The sequence below is a fragment of the Myotis lucifugus genome, unplaced genomic scaffold (assembly GCF_000147115.1).
Source record: "Myotis lucifugus unplaced genomic scaffold, Myoluc2.0 scaffold_88, whole genome shotgun sequence".
NCBI lineage: Eukaryota > Metazoa > Chordata > Mammalia > Chiroptera > Vespertilionidae > Myotis > Myotis lucifugus.
The window spans coordinates 4,652,085-4,662,717 of record NW_005871136.1 but is presented as its reverse complement, the minus strand read 5'-3'; the positions used below and the strand labels follow the sequence as shown (position 1 = coordinate 4,662,717).

Sequence of the window (10,633 nt, the reverse complement as noted above, 5' to 3'; positions counted from 1 at the left end):
CCTCTCTCTGTAAAGATCAATAAAAACATGAAATAAAATAAAAACAACAAGTTTTAATTCTGACAAAGATAATCTATTGCCGAAACCGGTTTGGCTCAGTGGATAGAGTGTTGGCCTGCGGACTGAAAGGTCCCAGGTTCGATTCCGGTCAAGGGCATGTACCTGGGTTTCGGGCACATCCCCAGTAGGAGATGTGCAGGAGGCAGCTGATCGATGTTTCTCTCTCATCTATGTTTCTAACTCTCTATCCCTCTCCCTTCCTCTCTGTAAAAAATCAATAAAATATATTTTTTAAAAAAAAGATAAATGTTTCAAATGTGGCCTCTGCACAGAGGTCATTTTAAAAAAAAAGATAATCTATTTATGGTTTCAAAATGCTAATATGACTGTGTCCAGGTGTCCCTATGGGAACCTTTTTTCTGCCTAGGGCCATTTGGATATTTATAACATTATTCGCGGGCCATACAAAATTATCAAGTTAAAAATCAAACACAGCCTGCTATGTTTGATCAAACATTTAATGAACTCACCCCTAATGCCTTGGCAGGGCCAGACCAAATGATTTCGCAAGCCTTATATGGCTTGTGAGACGTTACCCACCCCTGCAAGTCTAGAAGGACTCGGAGAATTCAACAAGCAGTTAATACTCCTGGTTACAGTTTACTGAGTGGAATGATACAGACTAAAATCACAGTGGGAAAAGGTACAAAGGTCAGGGTCCTGGAGACACCAGGACAAGATTCCAGTTGTCCTCTCTCAGTGGAGTCGCGCAGGCTGCGCTCAGCTCTCCCAGCGATGACGTGTGACAACACATACGAAGTGTTGCTAACCAGACGCTCACCAGAGCCGTGGTGTCCAGGGGTTTTATTAGGGCTTGGTCACAGAGGTGTGTCTGGCTGCCTCTACATCGGATCTTGGTCTCCAGACCCGGCAGAGGTCAAGCTGATACCATGTGGCCCAAGGCGCCCAGGATAAATCACATTGTTGGCATAGGCTATCTGGCTGGCCCAAGGCCTCCAGGTAAAGAGAGACACTCTTCTCAGGCAGGATACTGCAAGCGCTCAGAGATAACCTCCCAAGAGCGTGGCAACGGCTGAACCTTTCTTCACAAGGTACAAGGTTTAGTCAGTCCAGGCTTGCTTAGTCAACCCTTTGCTTCTTTTATGCCATGAGAAACTGGTTTTGTATTTTGTTTTTCTAGAAAAGCAATCCTGAAGAACACTGAGGCAATAATTACCTTCTCCTCCCTTAGACACAGTCATTTCTTTGTGTCCAACAGTTGGGTCGCATTTGCCAAACAGCATGAAGGAAACTTATTCCTTTATCAGAAGTACTTGATATCAGTGGGATTTGGAGTTGATTACGAAAAAGAAGTGGCCCCAATGAAGGGCCCACCTACCTCCACGCCCTCTGCAACACGACTTTGCAGGTTTTCTTACCAGAAGGTGCAGTCTCTTTCCCCACCTCTTCAGGTGAGGCTGGCCTGGTGACTGGCTTTGGACACAATCTTAAAGTCTTAAAGAATCTACCCCAATATATTTATTAAATTCAAAGAGAAAAACAGTAACTGGTCAGTGCAGAAACCCCACAGACATCACTTAAACTACATGATCAAGGTTAATGTCACAATAACAGGACATATCAACTCTTATACTACTGATACGATGCACTGAGAAGGACAGGCCAGTTCTGTGGTATTCTTACCGAAGACCTCAATCTCTTGAGAAAATGTGGGACAACCCAAATTGAGGAATAGTCTATAAAGGAACTGTTAGTACTGAAGATGTCAAGGTCAAGTCCTAGCTAATTTTCTCAGTGGTTAGAGCACCGGCCTGTGGACTGAAGGGTCACAGATTCAATTCCGGTCAAGAGCACATACCTCGGTTGCAGTCTCCATACCTGACCAGGGCCAATCAGTGTGTCTCTCTTACATCATTGTTTCTCTCTGTGTGTGTATCTTCCCTTTGCTTCTACTCTCTCTAAAAATCAATGGGAAAAAATATTCTCAAGTGGAGATTAACAAAAAAGAAAATGTCAAGGTCAGAAAGACAAGGAAAGCCTGAGGAACTGTCGCAAACTGCTGGAGAAGACAACTAAATGCAGTGTGAGGTGTTGGACTAGATCCTGGACAAAACAAACACCCCCAAAAAAGGAGGATGTCAGTGGAAAAATAGAGGTGAAATCCAATTTGTAGTTTAGTATTGTACCAATTCCCTAACTGTACCAATTAGTTTTTTTTTACCAGTTCTTTTTTAAAAACTCCTTTTAAAAAATTATTGTTTTGGAAAGAGAGAGATTTGTTGTTCCACTTTATACCTTCATTGGTTGACTCATGTATGTGCCCTGACCAGGGATTGAACCCACAACCTTGGTGTATTGGGACAATGTTCCAAACAACTAAGGTACCTGGTGGCCAGGGCCTTCCCAGTTCTTAGTTTTGATATTTGTACTATGGTTATCTACGACATCAACATTAGTGTGACAACTAAGTGAAGAGTATATAGGAGTCCTCTCTACTATTTTTGCAATTTTTCTGTAAGTGTAAAATCCTTTCGAAACAGAAACTTACAAATAATATGAATACTCACCCTTTATCTGTTACTCATGTAAGAAAGTTGTCCTCTTCCGGCTCTGTGGTCGACGGGATGCATCTCTAAGCTGGTGCCTTCGCCGCACCTTCCAAAGGCCATTCCTTCTATTGCTCTGTGGGGTGAGTGGCTCTGGATGGTGAGGGAGACTTTAGGATCAGTGAATCCCATGGTCGGTAATGAATCCCACTACTACACCTCCTTGTTAAAAAGTGAGTCACCTGGCCTGAGGTGATGTTATTACTATACCATGTTGATGGATCAAACACTGTGAGCCTCAGACAGGGGGCTGGCTGAGGCCATGCAGGCAGGAGAGGCAGAGCTTGCCCATATGTGTTGGGTTGATTTCAGTCAAGAGCTACTGCTCCCCTCCCTGAGGGGAATGTAAGCAACTTGTTGCCAGGGGCCCTGACTGGCTGGTCTCCCTGAGGAAGGGCGCCGTGTGGGGGATTCAGTGTGGCAGTAGGGGAGACCCACAGCAGTAGCAGGAGCTAGATCAGTCTTAGTGAGCGGGTGCCTATGCGGGTGGGCCCATTATTAGCCCGTATCCCTACTACATTATGCCAGCACTGGGGTGGTTATTGAGAGAGCATGGCTGGTGACAACTGGTTGAATCCTGCTTTCCACTTCATTTAGTCTCCTGCATCGTAGATGTTCTCTGGTGGGCACTGACGTGATATAAAGATCTCATTTTGTACCTACTCCTGTTGCTCCAACTACATGCCTCTTCTCCAACCTCCTTGACCCTAATTTTCTAATCTTTCCCCTCATAGGCTCCTGGCCAACCAGCCAAGCCATTCACCATTGCCCATGGGGCCGTATACACTCTTCTGGCGAGCCAGTTTTCTTTCTACAAAAGGGGATGACCAGATACATGACCTGGAGCTCTGCCAACTGGGAGGATTTCAGGGTTACCCCTAAGTGGGGCTGTGCAGCAGCATCAGTCCATTTTCAGCTTACATCCTCATATTGAGCCAACCCACTCAGGAATCAAGCGTGAAATCTCCCCTCCTCTATCAGCTGGTCATAAAGGTTCCCCCCGGGTGGCCAAAGGTATGAGCTGAGGAAGAAGAGTTGGCCAGGCAATGGTGGGTGACATGGGGGACTGGCCACCCACTTATGGAGCTTACTTTGCCCTTCGGCCTGCCTGTGCCCCATTTTGTCTGTTTCTTTTGACTCTATAATGGATTGTTTTGGACCTGCATGGTCCCTTGATGTCTTGGGTCCCATTCACCATCTTACCCAGGACCTAGTAGTAGGCCAGGGGCAGTTTCTTGAATAGTGTATAACAGCTCTTTGTTGCAGATGGCATGGCCCTGCTCCAGACCTTAGGGATCTACATGGCGATTCTTTTAGGGTTTGCCACACTCTCTACCTGGCATCTCTTCCCCAAGCATAGACAGCACTAACACCGTTAGCTACATGCAGCTAATGGCTACCATATTGGGAAGCACAGATGTAGCTTTCCATCAGCACAGAAAATTGTATTGGACAGCGCCACATCTAGATCTAACAGTTTATAAGAAATACAAGATAGAGAAATACATGAATCAATACCACAAGGATGCAACCATCCAAAAACGGAATGTGGAAAATTCTACAGAACAGGTGACCCAGTTTCCTTAACAAATAAATGGCATGGAAAAAGGCGGGGAGAGGGAAACTGCTGTTGACTGAAAGAGATTTATGAGACACATCAAACAAATACATTTAGTGGACTTTCATGGAATCATGATTTGAACTAGCCAACTATGAAAGAGTTTTTTTTTTTGTTTGTTTGTTTTTGAGACAAACCACACATTGAGAGTGGAAATGTGAATTCATTCGAGTGTGGTTGGGGAGAAGGACCGAAGTAGATGTTTGTATTCCTGATTCGATTAGGAAGAAAAACACTAGGAATAGATTTATCACAATAATGTTAGCTACATGCTCCTTCAACTTTGCTGTGGGAGGAAAACCGAGCTTGAAATACTTTCAAAAGCGGAAGCCACATCACTATCCAGGAGGGCCCTGGGATCTGCCCAGTGGGAGGGTGGAGATGAAAGGGATGCAACAGTCTTTTCCTTCACTTACCTGGTGAACTGCTGTTTATCCTTAGCTCCCCTCTTCCAGGAAGGCTTCCTGGATTGCCTCACTCCCCTACTCCATCTCATCCCTTGCACTTTTCCTCCTCACAGCCCTGATTTCACCTACTCTATGACAATGGAGCTGAGACTTGCAGGGTGAGAAAGACAAGGGTGTGGCCAAGGCCCTGAGCCTGGCTGGAGCTGGGAGTATGCAGGAAGGGAATATGAAGCTGGAGCTCAGAGGCCAAAGAGGAGATTGGAAGGAAGTGGGGTAGATGGAGAGGTAAGTGGGAACTGGCAGGACCTTTAAGGCCATGGCAAGGAGCCTACCTTTGAAGAACCAGGGGGAGCCCTGCTATTCTGTTTCCCTTCGTGTTAGGCGAGCCTTTCCTTTAGAAGTGCTGATCCTGGCAGGCACACCTGACTTAGCAAGGTCTGGCAGCGCCACCTTAAGGAGTGCCACCTTAAGCAGGCTCCACCCTGGGCACAGCCAATGGGCGGGTGCAGCTACCAGCTTAAGTGCCCACACTCCTTTCGCCACTGCCCAGCTATGGCCAATCTGCTACGGGCCACAGCAGCCTGGGGGCTGTTCCCCTGCAGGGGTTACTGCTCCAGGATAAAGCAGGTAGGCAGGAAAAGCTCCCTGGAGGGTGGGCTCCCCCCACATGCCAAGTCCCACCAGGCTCTGTGCTGCCCCAGCACCATGTGACCTTGAACAGAGGATCCATGGGTTCACCTGGTGTCCAGCATGGGTATTGAGTGCGTTGGCCAAGGCTCCCCAGCTGTCAAAGTGGTGGGGGGAGGGAGAGGGGGGATGCCAAATGAAAGGTCTGTGGGCTGCAGGGTGTCCCTTTGGGGCGCCCAGATGTATACACACCTTTTGAAAGCGTGTCTGGGAGGCAAGGACTTGGGTTCTAGGCTAGGCTCTGCCTTTGACTCGCTGGCCTCGATTGCCCATCTGTAAAATGGGCAGAAAGCCCCAGAAAGGCTCTAAGAGCCCTACAAGTCCCCAGGCAGGGCCGAATGGGGCTGGGGCACTGTAGTTGGTGGGCAATGGAGCTTTTTCTTCCTGTCCTTCCTTTCTCAAGCGCTGTCCCTGGCGTGCTTAGAGCAGTGCCTGGCTGGCCTTAGAGAAGGGACAGAGATGAGTAACCTTTCCAAGTCACTGAGGCAGGACTGGCTACGTTATGGAACCTTGCTGACGACCCTTTTTGTAGAGTGAATCTGGTTCTTTTCGTCCAGTGGCAGTTTTTCTGAAGTAAAACACTGTCCGTGGTTCTGTTTGGAAAGGGGCGTACCTGCAGAGTGGATCTGCTGCTGGGGGGCCCACTGGCCAGGCCTGGGCCTTGGAGGCAGTGTCAGGGGGGCAGGCAGAGGAGGCCAGAGATGCTAGCAGCCCCTCTCCCACTCCAGCCCCTCACCCCCACCTGCCCCAGGGGCAGGCCCGTGGCCCCAAGTGTTTCTTCCCTGCAGGGCAAACTCAGCGAGGACTTTGTGGAGGCTCTGAAGGCAGTTGTGGGGAGCCCTCATGTGTCTACTGCTGCTGCAGTCCTACAACAACATGGGCATGATGAGTCGATGCACAGGTGTGTGTGGGGGGTCCCCTCCTCTGTCAGAGCCCCCTGGCCGAGAGTGAGGGTTCTGGGCTGGCTTCTTCCCCACCCGCTTGTTTTGGGGTACGCTGGCATTCTCTCCTCCATACCCCAGCCCCATGTGCAGCCCCAGGCCCTATAATACCTTGGGGATCCTGAGCAGGACCAGGGAGTCTCATGCCCCCCTAAACTGCTGAGGGTCTGGTTCTAGGTGCCAACCTCCGGACGCCGTGGTGTGGCCCCAGAATGTGGAGCAAGTCAGCCAGCTGGCAGCCCTGTGCTACAGCCAAGGCATGCCCATCATCCCCTTTGGCACAGGCACTGGGCTGGAGGGCGGAGTCTGTGCTGTGCAGGTATGGGGGCCCCTCCCTGGTCCCATCACACTTGTCACATTTGTGCCCCCCACACACACTCAGCTTGGTGGCTCCGGTCCAATCCTCCTTACCTGCCATCTGAGGATCTAGTCTGGCTGCTGGGAGGTCAGCTTCAAGGTGGGGGTCGGGGGTCTGGGGCCTGGGGCCGGTGGCTGGCAGAAAAACTAGGCCAATCAACCCCTGGCACCCCTTCTGCCAGGGTGGTGTCTGCTTCAATCTGACCCACATGGACCGAATCCTGGCGCTGAATACAGAAGACTTCTCGGTGGTGGTGGAGCCCGGCGTCACCCGCAAAGCGCTCAACACCCACCTGCGGGACAGTGGCCTCTGGTTTCCTGTGGGTAGGCTGGGACCCTGAGGGCTCCCTGGAGGCAAGGCTCTTTGGGGGCTTGCGGGGTCCCCTCTGCCCTTGGGCGTCTGCCCCAGGCTGCCTCCTGCCTGCCCTCTCCAGACCCAGGTGCAGACGCCTCTCTCTGCGGCATGGCAGCCACGGGGGCCTCAGGCACCAACGCTGTGCGCTATGGCACGATTCGGGACAACGTGCTGAACCTGGAGGTGGTGCTGCCTGGCGGGCAGCTGCTTCACACCGCGGGCCAGGGCCGTCATTACCGGTGAGCACCCGCCCCCCACAGAGATTGCGCCTCTCCCCTAGGCGGCCGGGCTTCTGAAACGGTCGCATGGGACAAAGCTGATGGTGGTGGAGTTTGTTCTTCTTGCACAAGGCCTACATCGTCTGTGCCAGGGAACTTATGCCTTGATGGCAGTCTGAGCCGAGGGGGCAACCCCAACCTCGGGCTCAGTACCAGCCCTGGCAGGAGCCTGGGGACAGCGCCCCAACTTCTGGCTCCAGACTTCTCACCAGAAATCCGTTGTCACGTGGCCTGGGCACTCACCTACCTGTGTGTCCCCGGGGCCCAGGAAGAGCGCAGCTGGCTACAACCTGACCGGGCTCTTTGTGGGCTCAGAGGGAACCCTGGGCCTCATCACAGCCGCCACACTGCGCCTGCACCCTGCCCCCGAGGCCACGGTGGCCGCCACCTGTGCGTTCCCCAGTGTCCAGGCGGCCGTGGATAGCACTGTGCACATCCTCCAGGCTGCAATACCTGTGGCCCGCATTGGTGAGCCGGGAACTGGGCAGTCCAGGTGGGCTTCTCAGAAGAGGCCCCCTTTGAAGACCAGCCCTCACTTCACCTGCCCTCTCCTTGGTCCCAGAGTTCCTGGATGAGGTCATGATGGACGCCTGCAACAGGTACAGCAAACTGGACTGCTGCGTGGCACCCACGCTCTTCCTCGAGTTCCATGGTTCCGAGCAGGCCCTGGTGGAGCAGGTGCAGCGGACAGGTGTGCTGGGGAGCTGGGGGGCAGGGGCACAGGCTGCCCAGCGTAGGGTCTGGAGTCAATTCCCCCGTCCCCCTGCAGAGGAGATCACCCAGTCCAATGGAGCCTTCCACTTCTCCTGGGCCAAGGAGGCGGAGGAGCGCAGCCGGCTCTGGACCGCCCGGCACAATGCTTGGTACGCAGCCCTGGCCCTGCGGCCGGGCTGCAAGGTGAGCTGGGCTGAGGGGAAGTGGGACCCACGGCTCACCCATGGACCCTTTGCTCAGCCCACTAACTTGGTGTCCAGAGCAGCAGGCTAAGCCCACAGCAGGCAGAACGGCCCCCATTTAGCCATTAGAGGCAAAGCAGTCGTCTGCCAAACCCTCAGGAGGGGCCTCTGCATTGGGCCAGGCCGTGGGCACAGGGAAGGGGGGTTGGGAGGGACATAGCAAGACATAGCCTTGGCTGGCAGTGTCTGGAGAACACACCCCGGCCATCATCTTGTACAGGGAAAACCGAGCCCTAGAGAGCAGGCAAGCCCCCTAGACCTTGACTCCTGTGACCCCTTACCTCTGGGCAGGCAGGGGGTGAGGGGGGAATCTCACAGGCCTGCCCCTGTTCCAGGGCTATGCCACTGACGTTTGTGTGCCCATCTCCCGGCTGCCGGAGATCCTGGTACAGGCCAAGGAGGACCTGAAGGCCTCGGGGCTCACAGGTGCTGCCTGCCCACTGCTGGCGTAGGGGGGAGGGGGGAAGGCTGGACTGGGAGCAGCAGCTGGGTCCTCTGGGCCTCCAGGAACCATTGTTGGACACGTGGGCGACGGCAACTTCCACTGCATCCTGCTGGTAGACCCGGAGGACACCGAGGAGCTCCGCAGGGTTGAGGCCTTTGCACACCAGCTGGGCAGGTAAGAGCAAAGTCCGGGCCAGGGAGGTGGGGGAGACTGAGGGGAGCGGGAGGAGCCCCCCGCTGATGGTCTCTTCACTGCTTCCCAGGCGGGCGCTGGCACTCCACGGTACATGCACAGGGGAACATGGCATTGGGCTGGGCAAGCGGCAGCTGCTGCAGGAGGAGGTAGGAGCCGTGGGCATAGAGACCATGCGGCAGCTCAAGGCCACACTGGATCCTCGAGGCCTCATGAACCCAGGCAAGGTGCTGTGAGGGGCTCTGAGCACTTGGCACACAAACCCCAGACAGTGGAACATCCTGCCTGGACTCTTCATGCCACAGAACAGCTCTGCCTTTGCCTCTTATCTGGAGCTCAAGGCCGGAAGAGGGGAGAGAAGCCTGAAGGCCTGGCCCCTCCCTGGTCCTCTTGCTGTCCCAGGAGCCTTTGGTTCAATAAATGTGTAAGCTGGTGAAGCTGCCTCCTCTCTCTCTTACACATCCTGTCCTGGCTGGGAGAGGTGCTGTGGGTCACCCCGAAGACCGAGATGACTCCCCTCCACCAAGGCCTCCCCATTGCTGGGAGCCTGGGACAAAGTCTGAGGAACTCAGCACCCTTAGCCCTAATAAACCTGAACCCCATTTGTGGCTGCCTGGAGGTGAGCAGGCAGAACCTGTGAATGGCCTCCTGCTCAGCACCCCCAGGTCATTTGGACAGTGACACCCCCATCCCTCGTTCCAGACCTGTCCTCTGACTTACTGCAGCCTGGGGAGGGGATGGTGCTCAGGCTACAGAGGGAGGTCACCTTCAGGAACTCCAGGGTCTGAGGACTTGCCCATGGTCAACATCACTTATGACAGACAGACACTGAGTGCCAACTGGGCCTTAGAACATTCTGTACATGTCCTTTAAGCAGCTGCTACGAATCACTGGAAATGGAAGTGAGGTTATTCTCCTTGTGCCATACCTCTCCAAGGTATGACTTATTAAACTCCCAGCTCTTTTGCCCTCAAAGTCAGAATCTGTCTACCAGGAGGTATGCCCTGCCCTGGGATCCCAGGCCAGAGCTTCCGTCTGGGGTACCTGACAGCTGTTCCCCCTGAGCCCACTAGAGGGCGCCTGGCACCATAAACTTCAACACCCCATCAACTGCTGGGGCCTAGCTCTTAGCCCTCAGCCCTAGGGGAGGGGGCAGGGGATGTTGGCAAGTGCTGCCTTGGAAGCCAATTGCTCAACTCTCCACCCCCCTGCAGGTCCCCGGAGGAGCGTATAGTGTGGGCCCAACTCCCTCATCCCCTGGCTCCTAAGGAAACAGGCTTGGCCAGCCAGGCAGGGGCACCCTCCTTCACACCTCACTCTCCCTCCAAGCCATCTGAGTTCCTTCCCTGCCTCCATCCCTAGACCCCCTCACCTCTTCCCATCTGCTGTTCAGGCCCTGGGCAGAGGTAGCCCTCTGTGACTCCTCAGTCTATTTGTTCCAGGAACCTGTCCTCTGTGTTAACTAACACTGGGTTGATCCTGGAGTTTGCTCCTCTGTGACTTGTCCCCCTCCCTCCCCCCTGCACCCCCCCCCCCCCCTGCCCTGGATGGGAGCAGTAGCTGTGCCAAGGGGTGGTGTGGGGCAGGTCTCGTTGGTCCCTCCCCAAACCACCCCATACAGGTGGGCCTCAAGTGGTCCAGGGAAAAACAGGCTATTTAACCCCCCCCCCGGGTTTCCTCCCACAAACCTGCATCTTCCCTGTCATGCCCCCAAGTGAAGGTAATAAAATGAAGATCAAAGAGAGGGGGGATTTCGATAAAATTTTTTTA

General features: G+C 53.6%; 1 protein-coding gene across 1 annotated transcript; it reads left to right on the top strand.

Annotated features, from left to right (window-relative positions):
* Nucleotides 1-5,200: 5,200 nt before the first annotated feature.
* Nucleotides 5,201-9,300, top strand: LDHD (lactate dehydrogenase D). Its single transcript, XM_006091233.3, has 11 exons — nt 5,201-5,279; nt 6,128-6,240; nt 6,458-6,599; nt 6,820-6,961; nt 7,072-7,231; nt 7,539-7,738; nt 7,833-7,961; nt 8,040-8,167; nt 8,562-8,652; nt 8,734-8,845; nt 8,934-9,300. The coding sequence occupies exons 1-11, from the start codon at nt 5,205-5,207 to the stop codon at nt 9,097-9,099; spliced, it is 1,458 nt and encodes a 485-aa protein (XP_006091295.1). The 5' UTR covers nt 5,201-5,204; the 3' UTR covers nt 9,100-9,300.
* Nucleotides 9,301-10,633: the final 1,333 nt, after the last annotated feature.

Bases quoted from the DNA above. Each gene is read 5' to 3' on its own strand.
- LDHD (XM_006091233.3), top strand. From the start codon at position 5,205: ATGGCCAATCTGCTACGGGCCACAGCAGCCTGGGGGCTGTTCCCCTGC. The intron at 5,280-6,127 runs GTAGGCAGGAAA...TCTTCCCTGCAG, and splicing joins ACTGCTCCAGGATAAAGCAG to GGCAAACTCAGCGAGGACTT. The intron at 6,962-7,071 runs GTAGGCTGGGAC...TGCCCTCTCCAG, and splicing joins TGGCCTCTGGTTTCCTGTGG to ACCCAGGTGCAGACGCCTCT.